This window comes from Chinchilla lanigera, unplaced genomic scaffold (genome assembly GCF_000276665.1).
Source record: "Chinchilla lanigera isolate Chin_1 unplaced genomic scaffold, ChiLan1.0 scaffold00024, whole genome shotgun sequence".
Lineage (NCBI taxonomy): Eukaryota > Metazoa > Chordata > Mammalia > Rodentia > Chinchillidae > Chinchilla > Chinchilla lanigera.
This window is the reverse complement of record NW_004955425.1, coordinates 13,556,148-13,579,432: the sequence shown is the minus strand read 5'-3', so window position 1 is coordinate 13,579,432 and position 23,285 is coordinate 13,556,148. Positions and strand designations below refer to the sequence as shown.

Here is a 23,285-nt window from a genome sequence, read left to right as displayed (position 1 = left end):
CTCGTGTTTAAGTTTGCAGAGGGGAAGAAGATTCTGTGGGAAACAAAGAGGAGCGTAATTCCAGTTCCACTTCTAATTTGGGCCGAGTCCTGTTTCTCTACTACTTGACAATTAATGCGACCCTCCTATGTCAGTGCTCAATGCTGATCTCTAAGCAGAGAGGACGCCATTGATCCAGTTATCTAATCATCCATTTGCCATTGTACACATTTTTATTTGGAACGAGCCAGGATCATTCCAGAATGAGCCCAAGTATTTGGGAAGGGAGGCAGAAATGTCACAGTAAAGGGACAGGAAGAGATATGCTCGGTGTGTCAGAGGTGTGGACAGAAGCTTGTGTGACTAGCAAACACTGAAAACAAAATCTACCCTCACCCCCTGAAGTTTGAGAATTTTCCGTTTATTTTGTTAATAAGTAAAATAGCCCCAGCTGTGTAAGTCCATGGGCGATAATTAAAGAGGTGGGTGTGGAGGGAAATTAGTTTGTTTATTATTATTGAATTTGAACATTTTAACATGTGCTTTTTGACTATTTTTCTGCTTCTGTGAATTGCCTGTTTGTAACATTTTGCTGTTGTGTCTCGTCTTCTAAATAATTTATAGCTACCTTTGGTGTTGAGCATACTAAAACCCTGTCAGATGTGGCTATTAACTCTTCCTAGAGTCTACTTTTTGTCTTTCAAATTTACTATTTTTGTCATGGAAAGCTTTATATTATTTTTTATTTAGTATAAGTTTTCAGTACACACTAACCACAGGCCTCACGAGTGATAGGTACACATTTGTACATAGATAAAACTGCCTTTTGAGCTTCTAGGTTTCCAGTTTTGTATGGAAATGTTTCTTCTAACTAAGGCTAACTAAAGCATTTTTTCTGAATTTTGAGGGTAGTATTAATTTTTAAAAACAGTGAAAAATATATATGATGTAATCATTTAGCTTTCTTTTTTTTTTCTGTTTTTTGTTTGTTTTTCCTCCAGAACCAGGAATCGAACTCACAACCTTGTGCTTGCCAGGCAGGCGCTGTGCCACTGAATTAAATTCCCAGCCATGATTTAGCTTTCTTTTTCCAAATAAATTTGCAATTATATCAACATCATCATTTATTTTTACTGTGTAGGCATTTATTTTTTTAAAAAAACCTTTTTGTAAAATACTATATGCATAGGTTTACTTTCTGTCATGTAGCTGAATATGTTCGTGTGTTTGGAATTCCACCTTTACATGTAAAGGTCAACTGAATTGCCTGGAGGTGTAGATGAATTTGTTTTGTTCTTAATCTTTTCCACATTTTTACATGTCAGTCATCTGAAAGTGTCAGGTTGGATTATAAACATGCCAATCGTATCTCTCTTAAGAATTAGTGTCACACAAATGGTGTTTAGAAGCAGAAAGGAGGACCAGTGGGAGGATGGGACGGACGCTCTGTAAATTGCTGAGACCCCCTGACAAAGACAAAAAGAGAAGCCAAGGATGCTAGCTGGCAATGTTTTGCTATCTGAGCACGTGCCCCTCGGGAGGTCTTCCCACCCCTGGTCCTCTAGTCCTGCTGGGAGGCTCTCTCCCCTAGGCTTCTAGCTCCTTACTGACCAAACACCACATAGTGGAATGGACTATGATTCAGAAGCCCACCTTTTAAAGAAACCATTTTCCCACTCTGATTTGAAATTTAAATGAGTGACTTTGCTTTATTACATTCATTTATTCCAGCTAAATGTAACGGAATTCTGCATAACATTAGACTTTAAAGAAAACCCCTCTGTATGCAGTAATAGGGGGATGGACTAAAGTTTGGGCAGGTGAATAAAGAAAGAGATAGTTGGCTAGGAAGTGACGTCCACTGGAACTCAAGGAGGCTGAAACCAGGCCAAGAAGCAGGTGGCCAGAGGGCGCCATTTCCAAGACAGAAGCCACTGGACTTGGACCGTTAGACATGCAGTGTGCAGGAGAGTGAGTGAGTGGGGAAACTGAGTTCCTGCCTGGAGTTAGGACTACAGAGAAAGAAGCAGGCCTGAAAGTGGACAGAAAGGAAAGAGGTGCGCTCATTTGTGGATGGCTTGAATTTGATGCCTGTCAGAGGGCAGACGGAAATTGGTGATGATATTAATAATTTGCCTATTTTGAAAGTATTTGAGTTTTTCAAGTAAAGTTCTAGAGCTTTTTACACATACTACTTTTTTGTGAAGCTCCACTTTTTTTGTGACTCATACCTACTTCTGTCAGCTTTTATTTGTTTTTTTTTTTTGTATTTTTCCGGTACCGGGAATTGAACTCATGACCTTGCGCTTGCCAGGCAGGCACTGTGCCACTGAGCTAAAGCCCCAGCCCCTTCTGTCAGCTTTGATGACAGATTATTATCGACAGAATCTCTTCTTGGGACTGGAAATTTATCTGTATGTGGTAAAATGCCAGTTTTTGAAGATGTTAATTCTTCAGTAGAAATACTTTATGTAGGTACTATAATAGCATGGGTTTTGTTTGTTTGTTCGTTTGTTTTTGTCTTTTTGAGACACAGTGTCACTATGCAGTTCAGGCTGGCCTTGAACTCACTTTATAGCCCAGGCTGGCCTTGACCTCCCAGCAATCTTCCTGCCTCCACCACCAGACCTGGCAGCATTGTAATATTTTTGAAAAGCTCTATATTCTTCGGTGATCATTGTAATTTTCTTTTTATCACAAAAAAAGTCTGTTTCAGCTACTGAATAGAAGTAAATTTGTCAGGGCTGGGGGTGTAGCTCAGCGGTAGAGCCCTTATGTAGCATGGGCCAGGCCCTGAGTTTGATCCCCAGTGCCATAAAAAAAGAACAATAAAAAGAAGGGAGGGAGCTAGGGATGGAATAAAGAAAGAAAAAATTAAAACAATTTGTTCATCAGAATTGTGAAAGAAGTCAGGCACAGAAAGACACCTACCACGTGATTTTGCTCCTAAATGTGATCTACAAATGTTGATCTCATAGAAGGTCAGAGTAGAATGGTGATTACCGGGAGTCAGGGGAAGTAGGGGGAGAGACAGGGAGATCGGCCGGTGGGTACTAAGTTATAGTGCGGTAGGAGCAAGAGGTTCTGGTGTGTTATTGCACAGTATGACTATAGGTACTATTAATACACTGCACACTGCAGAAAGCGGGCAGAAGTTGGGCACACGCTGGTGATCCTACACGAGAGGCTGCAGCAAGAGGATCACGAACTTGAGGCCAGCCTGAACTATATATCGAGACCCTGTCTAAAGAAAAAATAAACGAAAAACTAGAATGATTTGTAAAGTTTTCATCAAAAAGTAATGATGAACATTTGAGATCTAGATGTGTTTAATCTGAGTTAATTCAGTGCGGCGCTCTAGCCGCCATAGTTTGAATTTGAAAAAGAAAACACCGTGGCGCTGGTTGCGTGTCTGCTGACCCAAGGTATTGTAGGTGAAGAGAATGGAATCTAATTTGAATCAAGATGCAGTGCCTAGACCATCCTATGTTTTTAGTGCTGACCCAGTTGAAAGGCCTTCAGAAATAAATTTTGATGGCATCAAGCTTGATCTTTCTCGTGAGTTTTCCTTAGTTGCTTCAAACACTGAGGCAAACAGTTTGGAATCTAAAGGTTATCTCCAAGTTTGTCTTCGAATAAGACCTTTTACACAGGCAGAAAAAGAACACGAGTCTGAGGGCTGTGTACATGTTGTAGATTCACAGACTGTTTTGCTGAAAGATCCTCAAAGCACCCTTGGCCGGTTAAGTGAGAAAAGCTCTGGACAGATAGCACAGAAATTCACTTTTTCTAAAGTTTTTGGCCCAGAAACTTCACAGAAGGAATTCTTTCAGGGTTGCATTACGCAGCCAGTAAAAGACCTCTTGAAAGGACAAAGTCGGCTGATTTTTACTTATGGGCTAACCAATTCAGGAAAAACATATACATTTCAAGGTACAGAGGAAAATATTGGTATTCTGCCTCGAACTTTGAATGTGTTATTTGATAGTCTCCGAGAAAGACTATATACAAAGATGAACCTTAAGCCACATAGATCTAGAGAATTCTTACGCTTATCACCAGACCGAGAGAAGGGAAGGATAGATGAGGGTGGAGGATCTTGTCAGATCCAACAGCGCTGTACATAATAAACATTGAGAGGTGACTCATTTGCGACTAAGTTCTTACTAAAACGGCGCCGGACACTACAAAGTATACCTGAATCGAGATGGTACCACCCCCTTAACACAATTTTTATATTTTTATGTGTCAATTAAAAAATAAAAATTACGTTTCACTTTGTCTTGAGGTACTCTGTGGGTATACATGTTCTCATGGCCTTTTCACTTCTTTGTCTTTTCAGAACTTGATAGCCCAGAAGAGTTAGGCAAAAAGCGGATCTGCAGGATTATCACTAAGGATTTCCCCCAGTACTTTGCAGTGGTCTCTCGGATTAAGCAGGAAAGCAACCAGATTGGTCCTGAAGGTGGAATTCTGAGCAGTACTACCGTGCCCCTGGTCCAGGCGTCTTTCCCGGAGGGTGCTTTAACCAAGAGAATTCGAGTGGGCCTCCAGGTATTGCTCAGAAGGCATCCTTTTTCACAAGTGCTGTTTTCCTCAGCACATCCAGAGGGCCTGTGAGTGTGTGCTGCTCTGGAAACTGTCATCATAACTCGTCCGTAATGACATTGCTAATTAGGCCATTCTGAAATAAGTGACCTATTTCAAATAAGAAGCATGCCGTGTAAAGTTAGTGTCCAGTTGAAAAAGATTGTATATTGTGGAGTTTTTCCCTTTAAAAGTCTCAGTAGATTTCTGAGAAGGATAACGTTTTCACCCATAGCTTACTAGTCTCCATGCATAGAGCAGCTTCCTGAAACTTGGTTTATAATATGCAGCATCATAGAAATCAGTCATTGTACTGCAAAGTACAATGCTGTGAAGCTCACAGCATTACTGTTGGGATTTAAGTAAACCCTAAATACCGGGTTTCATCCAAACCAGTTGAAACTTGTTTTGGTTTAGAAAGCTGACTGAAAATCTTGGCAAGAATGATCTTTATGTTTGTTCATTTTAGTTTAGACCTTAGCTAGTTCTTTATCTTCCTTATTGAATAAGGAAAATGAACTGCAAATAACTCAACTCGTGGTATTAATTAATGTAGTAATTAATAGTTTAGCTGGAAGTTCATGCTGTTTTTTTGAGGCTGAAATCTCACACTCCAGGGAGTGGTTAGATTCTTCTCAAGCCCGCATGCTAAACCCTGGAGAACCTTTAGCAAACACCCAGAGCCGGAGACCACTATACCTTTTGGTGGTGCGAAGTGCCCTGCCCCTGTCTCTCATGTTGAATTATTTTACCAAATAGGAAAGAAATGAAAAGGAATAAGTTAGGCTCATGCACTAGAATTCCAACCCTTTGAAATGCTGGATGCCCTTTTTGTTCCACCTCTGTAAGCCTCAACTTTTGCATAGGTACAAGTTGACTTTGTGAGGTTTTATGGAATGTCCTGCACAAGCTTAAAGTACACTGAACTAAATATTTGCTGTGCTTGACTTTGGATTAGTCTGGGAAGCTTCTCTGCTCTGAGACTTGGCTGCCTGCTCTCCATGCAAACCAGTCCCATCTCTGTTCTGCTAAGGACCTAGGCCGACTTGTTCCTGCCTTGGGGTAGCGCCTTTGCTTTTGTTTTTTCGTGCCTTCCTGAAATAGAAAAGATAAAGCAGAAAAGCATTTACCGTTGTTGTGGTGGGTCAGACTGTTGACTTTCGCATGTGAAAAGTCAATTTTCTGTTGGAAAATAAAAAGTCTAGTTTCATTTAAGGTCCTTCTGCTTTCTTTAGGCCCAACCTGTTCCAGATGAAATTGTAAAAAAGATCCTTGGAAACAAAGCAACGTTTAGCCCAATTGTCACTGTGGAGCCAAGGAGGAGGAAATTCCATAAACCAATCACGATGACCATTCCTGTGCCCCCGCCCTCCGGAGAAGGTGTATCCAATGGATACCAGGGGGACACGACGCCCAATCTACGTCTACTCTGCAGCATTACAGGTGGGGTTCAGCTGCTGCTGTACTTCCTGTTGATTTCCAGTGATTCTGTGCAGGGACATGCCAACAGTATAAGTGTAGGATATAAAGAATAAAGTATTTATTCTTTTCTATCACCTAATCCTCTTTATTCTCAGAATAATTTTCTTTATTCTCAGAATAATTTTTTTTAAGATGGTGGACTCTTGACTCATTTAACATTTAAGCCTATCCTCTTCCTGCTACAAAGTTTAGTATCAGTGATAGAGTCTCTTTAGGATTGTTGAGGGATTAATTAATCCACTGGAGCAGTTGGGAAGTTTCTCAGTAATCTAGACACAAGCAGTGAAACTAGCAGTACCCTTCAGACTACCAGAAACTTGGATGGACTGTGGGGAAAGTAGAGCTACCACAGAGCACCAGTAGTAGGGAAATGTTGAGCTGTGATTGTTCTCACTCACTAGTGCAAGCCAATAAGCTAAACATCCCGGGCTTGGGAGATCACAAGGACCCAGAATCCAGACTCCAATTCATCCTTTGATTATCTTGATCTGATTTTTAACTAATGTCCAAAATCATTGAGGGTAGGCTTTGTTTTATTTTTTGAGGAGTAATTTTAATGGTAGATTCCACCTTTTTCCCCAGAAAAGTAAATAGTTCAGCCAGGCATAGAGTGAGTTCCTTCCTGGCTGGACTTGTAGCACAAACCTGTAATCCCAGCATGTGGGAGGCTGAGGCAGGAGGATTACCAGAAGTTCGAGGCCAGCCTGAACTAATAGTAAGACCCTGTCTTTCAAAAAAAGAGTTCCTTCATGAACATTCTTGATAATTCTTTTTTTTTTAAGAGGCTTACTTTGTCTCTATGGAACTACAAATCATTATACTGATAGACTGAAGAAAATATACTTGTAAATTTTTGTTGTCCCACATTTAAACCATCATTATTACTCAGATAAATAGCCAAGAAAATTAATAATCGGGAGCTGGGTATGGTGCTGTACACTTGTAGTTGCAGGTACTTAGGAGGCCAAAGGAGGAGAATCACTTGAGCCTAGGAGTTTGCCCAGGGGATGTAGTAAGACCCCATCTCAAAAAAACAGCAAAGTTAATAATAATTTACAAAGAGAGCATGATCAGCTGGTAAAAGTATAAAAAGAGAGGAGAGAAGAAATCGACCTTTAGTACATACCACTCAACTGAAAAAGTGTTTAAAGTTTTGCCAGGTACTGGCGATGCAGGGAGCAGAGCAGGATAATAATAAAATATTTACATTGAACGTCTCACAAATAAAATGTAATAAAATCAACATTATCTGCTCCTCTTCTCCAGGGGGCACCTCGCCTGCTCAGTGGGAAGACATCACAGGAACAACACCTTTGACATTTATAAAGGATTGTGTCTCTTTCACAACCAACGTTTCAGCCAGGTATGAAAGCACAGATTCCGAGAGGCCCTAAGGGATTGGTTTGTTTTATTATCTTTTGGGAAGTAAAAACTGTTGTGCTGTATAGCACTGTTATTTGTATAGTATTTCTTTTCCATTTTGTGGCAAAGGAGAGAGAGAATACGTATTATTTACTTGCAAAAATATTATCAAATACTACATACAAGTATTCTGTGCATGAAGAGGGTAAATGTCTTTGCTGTTTAAATAAACAAGTTAATAGTATTTTAGTTTAATTCCTTTATATGCATTTTGTTGTTGTTTATTTTGGTGCTGGGGATCAAACTCAGGACATATGCATATGCTAAGCATGTGTTCTGCCACTGAGCTATACCCCTAGCTCCTGTTTTTTTAAATTAACGAGGGATTTAAAAAAGAAGATGTAGCTTTTGAATCATATCTCATACTTCCGTTTTGTTGTCTCAGATTTTGGCTTGCAGACTGCCATCAAGTTTTAGAAACTGTTGGGTTAGCCACACAACTGTACAGAGAATTGATATGTGTTCCATATATGGCCAAGTTTGTTGTGTTTGCCAAAATGAATGATCCCGTGGAATCTTCCCTGCGATGTTTCTGCATGACAGATGACAAAGTTGACAAAACTTTAGAGCAACAAGAGAATTTTGAGGAAGTTGCAAGAAGCAAAGATATTGAGGTACCTTGTCCACAAAAACAGCTCCATCTAATGGCCCTCTCCAGATATGCATTCTCTCCTGAGGCCATGATGGCAGTCACTACGTATTCAGTACACCACTTATTTTACTTTTGATTTAAAAATTGATGTAGATTCATTCCCAAGTTATTTTAAACGTCTTTGAGATTGTTTTTGTTGGTGAAAATGTAGCGCAAGGGAATCTAAGTTATGGCTACTTGGATTGTTTTATTTTCATTGTCACCATGGACACTCATTACTATCATTTTCCTTTTTCATACCCAGTGATCATATCTGTATCACAGCTAAAAAAAATTTCTCAAAGTCTGTAAGAATAAGTGATGACATCAGGCACTTTCTCACACATGTTTGAAAGTGCCAGAACAGAAATATGTAATTGTATTTTACACATACAGTGTGATGGTTTCTAGCCACAACTGTTGGACTGTAGCTCTACAGAATGGTTTTTATGGCAGATAATATCATGGAAGTAATGTCCTAATAAGGAGGCAAATATGACAACTTGTCTTTTAATATTAGCTGACTTAAAATTTCAAAGTTCTTCTAATTCAAATTAGTACTAAATTATGCATTTCTTTTACTCTAAAGGTTCTGGAAGGAAAACCTATTTATGTTGATTGTTATGGAAATCTGGCCCCACTTACCAAAGGAGGACAGCAGCTTGTTTTTAACTTTTATGCTTTTAAAGAAAATAGACTGCCATTTTCCATCAAGGTAAATCATCTTTGACAGAGACTGTGAATTTAAAAAAATAAGTAAGTAAAAACAAAGGTCTTTGAGAATTAAAAGAAAACGTTTTAATGATTTAGCTCGAAATTTCCCACCAAACCTGAAAGCCTAAGAACAAGATCAGATTCAGTCAAGCTTTCTAATTAGTAAAAGTGGTTTTTACCTTTTAAAAAATGTGTGAGTCATTTATTCTTAAGGAATTGTTTGTAAAACCAAACAATCAAGAGTAAATTCACCATATCTGGTTAATGTTCAGTAAACAAAAAAATGGATGAAATCCAGATTCAGTAGTCAAGTTTCATTTCCGTTTCTGAGGAAGGCCACAGACATTCTTGAGAGACCCTCTTCCTCCTTCAACAACAGAAGTCAGGCTAGTTGTTTCATTATTATTTTTGTCTGCTGCTATTGTTTTATGTTACAAAAATTGAAGCTTTGAGAGAAAGAAATTATTAGGCAGGAAGAAAACCCATATACCCAGACTCCACTATGACTTACCAGGATAAGACAAGCAGACCCAACAATCCTGTTGTTTAAGCTCAGAACTGGACCCCTACATCTTGCCTTGTTCAGCTGTGACCACCCTGGTTGACCTGTAACTGTCATCATCTTTTCCTTGTATCTTTCCTATCTATAATTGGGCTTCATAGAACAAACATGTTTTACTCTTAACACAGACAGGAATCCTCAGAAAAGTCTTTTTCTGTAACTGTCAACTACCTAAATTCTTCTAGATTAGAGACACCAGCCAAGAGCCGTGTGGTCGTCTGTCTTTTCTGAAAGAACCAAAGACAACGAAAGGACTGCCTCAAACGGCTGTTTGCAACTTAAATATTACTCTGCCAGCACATAAAAAGGTATCTTTTAACACTGGTTCATTTTGACTCCTTTCCCTGGTCTTGAAGAAGTGGGCCCATGGTGTGCAATGAAGGAATGCTTTGTAATAGAATTAAAGCTCTCGAAACTCAAATTTTATTAGTCTCCTTGTGTAGATTGACTAAGTCTTGTTACTGTGGTGTCAAATTCTTATAGTTTGTATGACAGAGTCCTCTGTTTATTGCTTCTGCTGCTAGTTCATAGATTTTTTATGCTTTCCAGTAGCATCACACATTAATTTGCTGTGGATGTACAGTTCTTGGTATTTTTGTGTTGGCTTTTGATTTGCTTTGCTTTCTAAACCAGCTTGCATTTTGTGCTCCCTACTCAGTCTTTTTCATATCCTGATATTCTTTTCCCTGCTGTCCATTATAATATTCCTTGTCTCTGCAATGCATCTTGGGACCAAAAGGAGACAGAGTCAGATCAAGATGATGAGGTAATATAAACACTTCTGCTTTTATTCTATCAGAAGTAGAACAGATATTGAAAATGTATAGAAGAGGGCTGAAATGTGGGAAATACATGTCATGTTTTCTGTAGGTCTCAGCTTAGGTGAGGCAAAGAGCATATATTTTTCTTTATTAGTTTACTTTCCCCACATCTACCTAAGAGTATGTCAGTGTAGTCCACAAAACTATGATCCAGCTAATGATTTTAAAAGAAAAGCGAAAGCTATTTAAACATTTTTAAATATGATAGACTGGCATGTATAATTTTTTTTTCAGTTTCACCTGCATATTTTATTATCCACTACCATCCTATTACATACTGTGTTATAACTTTTAAATCAAGATCCTGATTAATGTATGAAATTTTACTGTGTAATCAGCTTATGTTTTACATTTCCTCGCCAGCTGTTGTTGATAGATATTTGCTATCTTAGCTAAAGAAATTTATCTTGACCATTTTTAAAGAGTCAGATTGTTCAGTTAAGTTTTAAAAGAATTTTGCCTGAGTTATCTCCTAATATTCCTCCAAGATATACACTAGTTGGATTTAAAAACCTCACAAATCAGCGACAGAGACAGTAGCCTTAGGACTCAGTCATGTTACCGCTAGTCAAACCATTCCCCTGTTTTTAATCTCTTCTTGTATACTTTATGCTTATTAACGTATAGAAACCACGCTGGTAATTGGAAGAGTAGACTGTGTGTGCCTTTTTTCTTGAATGTACTCACGTAGTGAGTGTACTTTGTGATATATGTGCTTTCAGTAGGAACGACTTTGGGAAAACTTACCGCTCAGTACCAGAAGTCTCTGTGATGCCCGTCTTTTATCTGTAGTTCCCTGTAGTCACCTGTGTTTTGCTAAATCATGGTTATTTGGTTGAGATATTGGTGGGGGGGAGGGTTGTAGAATCCCAGTAGGAATATAACTTTTTTCAAGAGGAAAATGTTAAAGAAGAAAAATGAGAATAAACAAGATACCCAACATGCCATCCTACAAAACGTTATCAAAATTGTGAAGACATCACAGAGAAGTTGGAAAGAGTCTATTTTTTTTCTTTTTCAGACTGAGAAAGCAGATAAACGACAGAGCTTTGCATCTTTAGCTTTACGTAAGCGCTACAGCTACTTGACTGAGCCTGGAATGAGTGAGTTTGCTAACACGTTTACTAATCTGTGTGGAATTTTTTTAAGAAGAGACATTTTTTCTATACAAACTAAATTTTAGTGTCATGTGGAACCTCAATAATTTAAGAAAAAATATTACAGAAAAACCCTATGGTAAAATTTAGGTAATACCTGGTGTAGTTGAAGATACAAGGTATAAATAGCCTTAGGTCACAGCTTCAGCAGTTTCGGGTTTTAAAGCCATTCATTTGACTTGATGATTGTTAACTATGCTCAGGGGTAAATGGGAATGCTGCTTTAAATCTGTGCTCAGAAGAAAAAAGTATTTACTCCTGTATATTGAGGGTAGTAGAAAGGATAGTAAAGTTACTTTGAATGTCATCTCACTTATCTTCATATAGATTTTTGTACTCATCCCAGTTCCTTTTCTTCTAACTCTGCAAGAATTTTATATTCTTACCTTCCTACAGGAGCAGGTAGCACTTTATTGACTGATTTATGTCTTCTGTCTGTCCTCTATTAAAATATTAGTTCTAAGGCTTGTCTTTACCAGACTGGTTCAATCCTTTTTTCTCGAGGTTTGTTTCGGTTCATTGTTTACTGGCTTCCGAGTGAGGTGTCGGTTCATTCAGTCATACTCCTTTTGTGGTTCTGCCCCCGCCCTTCACGCTTCGCAGTTGTCACGTCTGGTGCTCACTGCAGCCTTCGCTCTAATGCCCTCCACCAAGGCAACTGAGCACAGAGGCCAGAACCATCTCTGGTGGATGCGGATTGGTGACACTTTGAGCATCCGAGGGCTTCGTTTTGAAGATTTAGACACAAACTGCCTCTCATGAGTCATTCCTGGCTGTTTCCCATTGCCTCATATTTAACTTGAGTCCAGGAAGGTTCAGAAATTTACCATAAGGGCCCACAATTTTCATTTTTTCCCCATCCTTTAATTCTTTTCCCTGTGAACCAGTCTAGCATACAAAATATGTAGGAAGAAACCACTTCACGGCTTAGGTACAGACATCCTTAGCGTAATCTTCTACAGTCTAGTTCCTTAACTGTTCAGAAAGCTTTTATATTCAGATAACAAACGGGAGGTAAAGATAAATGAAACCCTACCACACTCATGAATGTTTCCTCCAGTCTGAATTTTCTCCTTCAGCAGAGATGTCTGAATCCTTTCAGAAACCTAAGGACTGAGGTTGACTCCTATTATCCCCAGCCCACCCCTGCTCCCAGCCAGTAGCCTTAAGCTTTGGACAGGCTGGATGGGCAAGCCACTTTATGCCAGAGGCACTTAGGGCAGGGAAGTTTCTGTCTTACTCTGGAACCTAAGGTGTGTGTTTGGGGGATACCTGACTCAGAAGATCTCACATGTGCTGATGAATTTTTTCCACTTACGAAATTATTGCCTCTTTGCAGGTAGCTTAAGTTAGGTACATGGGCTTGTCTTTTAATCAAAAGAAGAGGGTAGTTTGCTCTGTTTTATAAAAGGGCACAGAAAAAGGTGATAAACAGGAATGGGAAGGAATAAAAAGGAACTAAAATAAAGTTGAGATGATGTCATGGCCTCTAAATTGGTGTTAGAACTCCAAGTGAAAGGCAGTTTTCCCTCATCAACCTGCCCCTGTGCCCGCCCAAAAAGCTACTGATATAGTTTACTTAACATCCAGAATTTGCTTTGGGGTAGTGCATCACAAAATGGGGGTCATTAAAACATAGATGTATGAATGATTGGTAAGTTGGCTGTTCCTTGCGAAGTATAAAACCATAGACATGGTTCAAAAGACTTCTTTGCCTAATGGAGCCAGTGTTTAATGGCAAAGAAGATATGCTTCTCCAGTTTCTGATAGCTATAAAATTCTACCAGGTGCAGTGGCACACACTTGTAATCCCAGCTACTCAGAAGGCTGAGGCAGGAGGATTGCAAGTTTAAGACCAGCCTGGATGATTTGGTGAGATCCTGTGTCATAAAAATAAAAAGGGGCTGGTGATCCAGCTCAGTGGTAGAGTGCTTGCCTTTTATGCTTGAGGCCCCGGGAACACTACAAATTGTTTGAAAATATGGACTAAAACCAAAGGATTGAAACCAAGGACTCCCCAAATCATCCATTTGTAATGTAGCATTTCCCCAAAGAGTTAAGCAATACTGAGAATTACGGGTAGGAGGGGTTAATGAATAGATGAGTTTTTCCTTAGTTCTTCCATTTTCTTTCAAATGACATGTAAGCCTAGTAAAGGATATGTTCTGAATATGTGACTTTGAATGTATGCTAGAAATGAAAATCTTCACTCTTGTGGGAGGAGCTGCTAATCCACGGACTGGGTTGCAGCAGCGGCCCAGCCTGGGCACAGCATGAAGAAGAAGCAGATTCGCATTTCAAGTTTCACTGTTCTGAACCATTGTTTTCTTGGGGCAAGCCTAACCCAACTTTGACCTAGCACATTAATCCATGGTGGGCTTTCCCAGTCTCTGTGACCAGCTGGGTTTGTTTGGTAGAGTTGTAGCAAAGAGGACTAAGTATATGTTTGCTGTCCCCAGCGAGTGTGCTTACTTCGTTTGTGTGTTTCTTGCCCCATTGCAAAAGGAATGCTGGTACCACATCCGTCTTTCCTAGTGGTAGGTCTACGTCATGGCTGTTCTAGTATTGGGGTATCCATGAGTCCCATGAGTATTCTGGGAAGGCACCAGAATTAGTACCTTTGTAATTTATAAACATACATCTATCTATCTCCATATAGATCATATCCCAGAGGTACTTAAATATGGGATGTTAAGAATACAGCTGTGATTTTTCCCCATGATACCTTTTGAGAATTAAAAGCAGAAAGATTATGCCACGTGCAATAAACTATGTGCTTTGGTTCATAATGACAGCTATAGACACAGATATATTTAGTTGCAGATGTTTTTTCTAATGTGCAGTATTAAATATTTTTCTAAAATCTCAAAAGGTACCAAGACTTCACATCTCATGGAAAAAGTGTACTCTTCTTTCTAAATGGTCTTGTGAAAGTATTTTTAAAGGTTATCTATTGTGCATAATATGGCATACAAATTGTATTACTTCATTGGCTTGTTTGCCATGATATATTGTGCATGATAAAATGTTTTCAGTTGCTTTGCTTGCTTATGGTAACCATGGACCATATTTTCTGTTTTTTTTCCCACCTTTGTGTGTACACATGCATTTTATATTCATTTCATGTTATATTTTCTTTTTCCCTTCATCAAAAGGAATATACTGCATGGAAAAGATAAATGCAAACATTCCTTTTCTTTGTTTTGTTTTGTTTAAATTCTGACTCAGAAAATCTCTTGCTCTTATTGGCTTTTTATGGGTGTGGAGCATAACTGACTTGTGCATGGAAGACAAAGATTTAAAATCCAGTGGCTTCAGAGTTCGCACACCAGTTGCCTGTCTCTTAATAGTTTCTCGATTCTGCATGAAATAGGCTTGAGTGGTTTTCTAAAAAAACAGCTAAGCTATTTAATGTACAGATTCACTTATCAAATGGTTCTAAGCAGGTCACTGTCGTGGGAAGGCGGTAGGAGAGTGAACGTTAGAAATTATTAAAATGTGAGTGCTGTGATTGCACAAAACAGCATTCCTGTACAGGCACAGCAGAATGGCTACTGAAATTTCAATACCAGCACATAAGAAAGTCAATAGGAAGTAAAGGAACAGTTTTCCATTGTGGTTATTTTTCTCATCATTCATTCTTTCTTTCCTCATGTTTTCTATTTTTCATCGTTGGCCTGTTTGGTTGCAATGTGCCTTTCCTGTGTTTCATTTCCCATTGCTCTGGTTTTTAGTTATTTAGTCATGTTTTCTTTTTTTTTAAACTTTGGATTAGTTATGTCTGTGGAAATTTATTTTTCCTCTTATTTAATTGTTCCTTTTGCCTCTTCCATTCTAAATCATGCAAACAGTTGTACTTGCTTTTGTAATATTTCAAAGTTTACTGACCAATTTTTTCTCTGGTCTCTCTGTTTCTCAACCATTTTTGTTGATTTTTGTGTTTGATTTCATTTTTAAATTTAAGAAACAGTTGAACGGAGTGCAGGAGCAGCAAGATCCCTCCCTACCACTTACTCATACAAGCCATTCTTTTCTACAAGACCATACCAGTCCTGGACAACAGCTCCGATTACAGTGCCTGGGCCGGCCAAGTCAGGCTTCACTTCCTTATCAAGTTCTTCCTCTAATACGCCGTCCGCTTCTCCGTTAAAATCAATATGGTCTGTTTCGACTCCTTCTCCAATCAAATCCACGTTAGGCGCATCAACTACATCTTCAGTTAAATCCATTAGTGACGTGGCATCTCCAATTAGATCTTTTCGGACAATGTCTTCGCCGATAAAAACAGTGGTGTCACAGTCTCCATACAATATCCAAGTTGCCTCTGGTACCCTGGTTAGAGCTCCCACAGTCACAGAGCCTATGCCCTTGAAAGGGTTAGCGTCCAATTCTACGTTTCCATCTCGAACCTCTCCCGTGACGACAGCAGGGTCTCTTTTGGAGAGGTCATCAATTACTATGACACCCCCTGCCTCCCCCAAATCAAATATTAATATGTACTCCTCAAGTTTGCCATTTAAATCGATCATTACATCAGCAGCACCTCTGATATCTTCACCTTTAAAGTCAGTGGTGTCTCCAGCTAAATCAGCAGCTGATGTCATTTCATCGGCTAAAGTTACAACGGTATCTTCCCTCTCGTCACCCTTGAAACAGATCCCTGGACATGCAGAGGTAGCATTAGTCAATGGATCTATTTCTCCTCTGAAGTATCCATCAGCTTCAACTTTAATTAACGGGTGCAAAGCCACTGCCACGTTACAGGACAAAATTTCTACGGCCACAAACTCTGTGAGCTCTGTGGTGAACGCAGCCACTGACACAGTTGAGAAAGTGTTTTCTACCACCACAGCAATGCCATTTTCCCCACTCAGGTCCTACGTTTCTGCAGCACCATCAGCTTTTCAGTCCCTAAGAACTCCTTCCGCAAGTGCACTCTACACATCCCTTGGGTCGTCAATTTCTGCAACTACCTCATCTGTAACTTCATCGATAATAACAGTGCCAGTATACTCTGTAGTCAATGTTTTGCCAGAACCAGCACTGAAGAAACTTCCAGACTCTAATTCACTTACAAAATCAGCAGCAGCCTTGCTGTCACCTATTAAAACATTGACTACGGAGACACGTCCTCAGCCCCATTTCAATCGAACTTCATCTCCAGTGAAGTCATCTTTGTTCCTCACACCCTCTGCCCTTAAGTTGTCCACACCGTCTTCTTTATCTTCCAGTCAGGAGATACTCAAAGACGTGGCTGAAATGAAGGAGGACCTCATGCGGATGACTGCAATACTACAGACAGACGTGCCTGAGGAGAAACCATTCCAACCTGATCTCCCCAAGGAAGGGAGAATTGATGATGAAGAACCTTTCAAAATTGTTGAGAAAGTAAAGGAAGACTTAGTGAAAGTGAGTGAAATCCTTAAAAAGGATGTGTGTGTAGATAACAAAGGACCACCCAAATCACCAAAGAGTGACAAAGGACACTCTCCCGAAGATGACTGGATAGAATTCAGTTCTGAAGAAATACGGGAAGCAAGACAGCACGCTGCTGCGAGCCATTCCCCGTCCCTGCCAGAGCGAGTGCAAGTAAAAGCAAAAGCTGCCTCTGAAAAGGATTACAACCTGACCAAAGTCATTGATTACCTAACCAATGATATCGGGAGCAGTTCACTGACAAACTTAAAGTACAAGTTTGAGGATGCAAAGAAGGATGGTGAGGAGAGACAGAAAAGAATTCTGAAACCAGCGATTGCCCTGCAGGAACACAAACTCAAAATGCCGCCAGCCTCCATGAGGCCTTCCACCTCTGAGAAGGAATTATGTAAAATGGCTGACTCCTTTTTCGGAACAGATACTATTTTAGAGTCTCCAGATGACTTTTCTCAACATGACCAAGATAAAAGTCCCTTGTCTGACAGTGGCTTTGAAACAAGAAGTGAAAAAACACCTTCGGCCCCACAAAGTGCAGAGAGCACTGGTCCTAAACCACTTTTTCATGAAGTCCCCATCCCTCCCGTCATTACAGAAACGAGGACTGAAGTGGTTCATGTTATCAGGAGCTACGAGCCCTCTTCCGGGGATGTCCCCCAGTCCCAACCAGAGGAGCCTGTGTCACCCAAACCATCACCAACGTTTATGGAACTAGAGCCAAAGCCCACCACCTCTAGTATTAAAGAAAAAGTTAAAGCATTTCAAATGAAAGCCAGTAGTGAAGATGAGGACCACAGCCGGGTTCTGAGCAAAGGCATGCGTGTGAAGGAGGAGACTCATATCACCACCACCACTAGGATGGTTTATCACTCTCCGCCAGGCAGTGATGGGGCCTCGGAGAGAATCGAGGAAACCATGTCCGTCCATGACATCATGAAGGCCTTTCAGTCCGGGCGGGACCCCTCCAAAGAACTGGCAGGTCTGTTTGAGCATAAATCGGCAGTGTCTCCAGATGTGCACAAGTCTGCTGCTGAAACATCTGGCCAGCATGCAGAGAAGGACAGCCAAATGAAACCCAAACTGGAGCGCATAATAGAAGTCCACATCGAAAAAGGTAACCAGGCTGAGCCCACTGAAGTCATTATTAGAGAGACCAAAAAGCATCCAGAAAAAGAAATGTATGTATATCAGAAAGACTTATCCCGGGGAGATATTAACCTAAAAGATTTTCTGCCAGAAAAACACGATGCTTTTCCTTGTCCAGAGGAGCAGGGTCAGCAAGAAGAAGAAGAACTAACTGCGGAAGAGTCCTTGCCTTCTTATCTGGAGTCTTCCAGGGTGAACACTCCCGTGTCCCAAGAAGAAGACAGCCGCCCTAGTTCTGCGCAACTCATATCCGATGACTCTTATAAAACACTGAAGCTTTTGAGTCAGCACTCCATAGAATACCATGACGATGAGTTGTCAGAACTAAGAGGGGAGTCTTACAGGTTTGCTGAGAAAATGCTCCTGTCAGAAAAGCTAGATGTGTCTCACTCTGATACTGAGGAATCGGTTACAGACCATACAGGACCCCCTAGCTCAGAGTTACAGGGGTCTGATAAGCGGTCCAGAGAAAAAGTAGCCACTGCCCCCAAAAAAGAAATTCTCTCCAAAATCTATAAAGATGTGTCTGAAAATGGTGTAGGTAAAGTGTCTAAAGATGAGCATTTTGATAAAGTGACAGTGTTGCACTACTCTGGCGATGTTAGTAGTCCAAAACATGCCATGTGGATGCGCTTTACTGAGGACAGATTAGACAGAGGTAGAGAGAAGTTGATATATGAAGATAGGGTGGACAGGACCGTGAAGGAGGCTGAAGAAAAACTGACTGAAGTGTCACAGTTTTTTCGTGACAAAACCGAGAAGCTAAACGATGAACTGCAGTCCCCAGAGAAAAAGCCACGCCCCAGAAATGGCAAAGAATACTCTCCTCAAAGCTCCACCAGTAGCAGCCCTGAGAAAGTACTAACAGAACTGTTGGCGTCCAATGAAGAGCGGGTTAAGGCAAGGCAGCAAGGCCCTGAGGGACAAGGCTTCTCCCAGGCGGAGGACAGGAGAGCATCCAGTGTGCCCAGCAGCCCAGAGAAAAGGGGCCTCTCCCAACCGAGTGAGGATGGCAAGTCCACCGTGGAAGCCAAAGGAGGTGCTTCACAGAGCAAAGCACCAGAAGGGCCCCAGTCTGGATTTCAGCTCAAACAATCAAAACTCAGTTCCATTAGATTAAAATTTGAACAAGGAACACAAGCAAAAAGTAAGGACATGACTCAAGAAGACAGAAAGCCAGATGGCCAATCTAGAATCCCAGTTAAGAAACCACAGGAGAGCAAGCTACCCGTCTACCAAGTTTTGGCTAGAGAAAAACAGCAGAAGGCCATAGACCTCTCAGAGGAAAGCATATCTGTGCAAAAAGATGTCATGTTATTGAAAACTAAAGAGGAGCATGCCCAGAGCCGTGAAGTTGTTGTAAATGACGCTGGCTCTGATGACGTGAACAAACAGAGAACTGAAATGTCAAGTAAAGCAGTGCCTGACACTCTTTCTGAGCAACAGGCCAAAGACTTGGCATGCACTGTAACCTCAGGTTTAGCAACCGAGGAACCATGGGACAAAAAGGTCTTTAGAACGTGGGAAAGTTCTGGAGCCACTAACAATAAGTCACAGAAAGACAAACTTTCCCATGTACTTGTTCACGATGTAAAAGAGAATCACATTGGTCACCCTGAAAGCAAAAGTTTTGATCAAAAGAGTGAATTTATGTCTGTGACTGAGAGAGAACACAAATTGTTAACGAATGGCTCTCTCTCAGAGATTAAGGAAATGACTGTAAAATCTCCCTCCAAGAAGGTCTTGTACAGGGAGTATGTTGTAAAAGACGGGGAACGTCCAGGCGGAGCTCTTGATCAGCCTCCCCGGAGAAGCGAGAGCTCAGCAATGTCTCACATTCCAGTCAGAGTTGCTGATGAGAGGAGGGTGCTGTCTTCCAATATTCCTGATGGTTTTTGTGAGCAGTCGACACTTTCAAAACATGAACTATCACAGAAATTATCCCAATCGAGTATGAGTAAAGAGACAGTTGAGACACAGCACTTTAATTCCATAGAAGAAGAAAAGGTTACCTACTCAGAGATCAGCAAAGTTTCCAAACAGAGTTACGTAGGCTTATGCCCACCTCTTGATGAAACCGAGACTTCCCCCACCAAATCTCCTGACTCTTTAGATTTTAGCCCAGGAAAGGATTCTCCCTCTAGTGATGTATTCGACCACAGTCCCATTGATGGATTGGAAAAACTTGCACCACTAGCCCAGACAGAGGGAGGGAAAGAGATAAAAACTTTGCCTGTTTATGTCAGTTTTGTACAAGTGGGGAAGCAATATGAGAAGGAGATACAACAAGGAGGTGTAAAAAAAATCGTAAGTCAGGAATGTAAGACAGTACAAGAAACGAGGGGGACCTTTTATACAACTAGACAGCAAAAGCAGCCTCCTTCTCCCCAAGGTAGTCCAGAAGATGATACTCTAGAGCAAGTATCTTTTCTAGACAGCTCTGGGAAAAGCCCTTTAACCCCAGAAACACCCAGTTCAGAGGAAGTGAGTTATGAATTTACGTCTAAGACCCCAGACTCGCTCATAGCTTATATACCGGGCAAACCCAGCCCCATTCCTGAGGTTTCTGAGGAATCCGAGGAGGAGGAGCAGGCGAAGTCAACCTCCCTGAAGCCAGTGACAGTGGAGGAGACCACAGCTGAGCGGGAAATGCCTTCCGATGTGAGCAAAGACGCTGTCCAAAGGCCCAAAAGTAACAGAGTTGCCTATATTGAGTTTCCCCCTCCTCCACCACTGGATGCAGACCACATCGAGTCAGAAAAGAAGCATCATTTTCTCCCCGAAAGGGAGGTAGACATGATCGAAGTCAGTCTGCAAGATGAGCACGACAAGTACCAGCTGGCCGAGCCAGTCATCAGAGTGCAGCCGCCTTCGCCAGTCCCTCCGGGGGCGGACACCAGTGATTCCAGTGATGATGAATCTATTTATCAACCAGCCCCAGTTAAAAAATACACCTTCAAGTTAAAGGAAGTAGACGATGAACAAAAAGAAACGTCAAAATCCAAAGCTTCTGCCGAAAAGGCTGCCAACCAGAAAGAACTGGAAAGTAACGGATCCGGAAAAGACAATGAATTTGGCCTTGGCCTTGACTCGCCCCAGAATGAAACGGCTCAGAACGGGAACAATGACCAGTCCATCACAGAGTGTTCCATTGCTACCACGGCAGAGTTTTCTCACGACACAGACGCCACAGAGATCGACTCTCTGGATGGCTATGACCTGCAAGATGAGGATGATGGTCTGACAGAGAGTGATTCTAAACTCCCAAGCCACACCCTGGAAATGAAGAAGGATGTCTGGAACACAGAGGGCATCCTGAAACCAGCCGACCGCTCTTTTAGCCAAAGCAAACTGGAAGTCATTGAGGAGGAGGGAAAGGTGGGACCAGAGGAAGAGAAGCCATCCTCTAAAAGTTCTTCATTTGAAAGGACTCCTGATAAGACTGATCAGAAGTCAGGGGCCCAGTTTTTCACACTAGAAGGCAGACATCCCGACAGATCGGTGTTTCCTGATACTTATTTCAGTTACAAAGTAGATGAAGAATTTGCCACTCCTTTCAAAACAGTAGCTACCAAAGGTCTAGATTTTGACCCTTGGTCCAGTAGCCAAGGGGATGACGAAGTTTTTGATGGTAAATCACGGGAAGATGAAACCAAGCCCTTTGGCCTGGCAGTGGAAGACCGCTCTCCGGCAACAACCCCTGACACCACACCAGCCAGAACGCCAACTGATGAAAGTACCCCAACTAGTGAGCCTAACCCCTTCCCATTTCATGAAGGAAAAATGTTTGAGATGACTCGCAGTGGTGCAATTGACATGAGCAAGAGGGATTTTGTTGAAGAGAGGCTCCAATTTTTCCAGATTGGTGAGCATACTTCTGAAGGGAAGTCAGGGGACCAGGGGGAAGGGGATAAAAGTATGGTCACTGCCACTCCACAGCCACAGTCAGGGGACACCACTGTAGAAACCAATCTAGAGAGAAATGTAGAGGCACCTACAGTTGAACCTAACCCCAGCAGCCCGACCAGCGGAGAGTGTCAGGAAGGCACATCCGGTAGTGGCTCCCTGGAGAAATCGGCAGCAGCCACTAACACCTCTAAAGTTGACCCCAAGTTGCGCACGCCTATAAAAATGGGAATTTCCGCATCCACTATGACCATGAAGAAAGAAGGCCCTGGAGAAGTAACAGATAAGATAGAAGCTGGGATGACCAGTTGTCAGGGAGTAGAGAACGAAACTTTACCAGTGCTCTCCAGTACAGCCAATAGCCAGATGGGCACTAGTCCCCAAGAAAAACACGATTTTCAAAAAGATAACTTTAATAACAACAACAATTTGGATTCTTCCACTATACAGACAGATAACAGTAATATAGTTCTGACAGGACATCCTGCACCCACTTGTACCACAGAGAAAGATAATCCAGTGAAAAGCTCATCAGGAAAAAAGACAGGGGTACTACAAGGACACTGTACCCGAGATAAGCACACAGCTCTGGGAGAGCTGCACAAGACAAAAGAATCCATAGGGACTAGGCGAAAATCCAAACTTCCCATAAAAGCCACCTCACCAAAAGATATCCTCCCTCCAAGCCATAGGCCAAACATTAGAGCAAGTAAAGCGAAGCAGGTTAGTCCATCCGAGAAAGCCAAACCCCTTCCTGCCTCTTCATGTGCAGACATGAAGTCCAGAATTCCAGTAAAAAACACACACAGGGAAAACCTAGTTTCAGTTAGAAAAGCATGTGCCATACCAAGGCAAGGGCAGCCAGAGCAAGGCAGGGCCAGACAGCTTCCATCCAAGTTGCCAGTAAAGGTAAGATCCACCTGTGTTACCGCCGCCGCCACCACCACCGCCACCGCCACCACCACCACCACCACCACCACAGCTAAAGTCAGAAAGAGTCAGCTTAAGGAAGTGTGTAAACATTCCATTGAATATTTTAAGGGAATTAGTGGTGAGACCTTAAAGCTGGTGGACCGCCTCTCTGAAGAAGACAGGAAGATGCAGTCGGAGTTGTCTGACGAGGAAGAGAGCACCTCGAGAAACACGTCGGTGTCCGAGACTTCCCGGGGTGGCCAGCCTTCAGTTACCACGAAGTCTGCTAGAGATAAGAAAACAGAGGCAGCATCTTTAAAATCAAAGAGTGAAAAGGCCGGCAGTGAGCAAAGGAGCAGTAGGAGGACTGGTGAGAATGAAGGCAGTCAGGTTTCTCGAGCGTTCTTTGCTCACCTCCTGGAGACCAGCCTAGTTTGTAAACACTTTCCAACTCGTAGATCCTAGTGCATGAACTGTCGTGATTGCCTGTGGAGTGACTTAACTGTAGTTTCTCATTCTGCCATTGTCATCTG

At 41.5% G+C, this 23,285-nt stretch overlaps 1 protein-coding gene across 19 annotated transcripts in view; it reads left to right on the top strand.

The window, feature by feature from the left end:
* Ank3 (ankyrin 3, node of Ranvier (ankyrin G)) overlaps positions 1-23,285 on the top strand; it is a 329,054-nt gene that overhangs the window by 271,854 nt on the left and 33,915 nt on the right. For 10 of the 19 annotated variants that reach the window (XM_013514817.1, XM_013514816.1, XM_013514819.1 and 7 more), the window contains 7 exons: positions 4,322-4,533; positions 5,802-6,009; positions 7,315-7,411; positions 7,856-8,084; positions 8,691-8,816; positions 9,563-9,685; positions 11,220-11,301. In XM_013514817.1, coding sequence (XP_013370271.1) covers positions 4,322-4,533; positions 5,802-6,009; positions 7,315-7,411; positions 7,856-8,084; positions 8,691-8,816; positions 9,563-9,685; positions 11,220-11,301 — 1,077 coding nt within the window. Of the gene's footprint in view, positions 1-4,321; positions 4,534-5,801; positions 6,010-7,314; positions 7,412-7,855; positions 8,085-8,690; positions 8,817-9,562; positions 9,686-11,219; positions 11,302-15,319; positions 23,123-23,285 lie in introns of all 19 variants that reach the window. The other 9 variants (XM_013514813.1, XM_013514811.1, XM_013514810.1 and 6 more) reach the window with 2 other exon arrangements.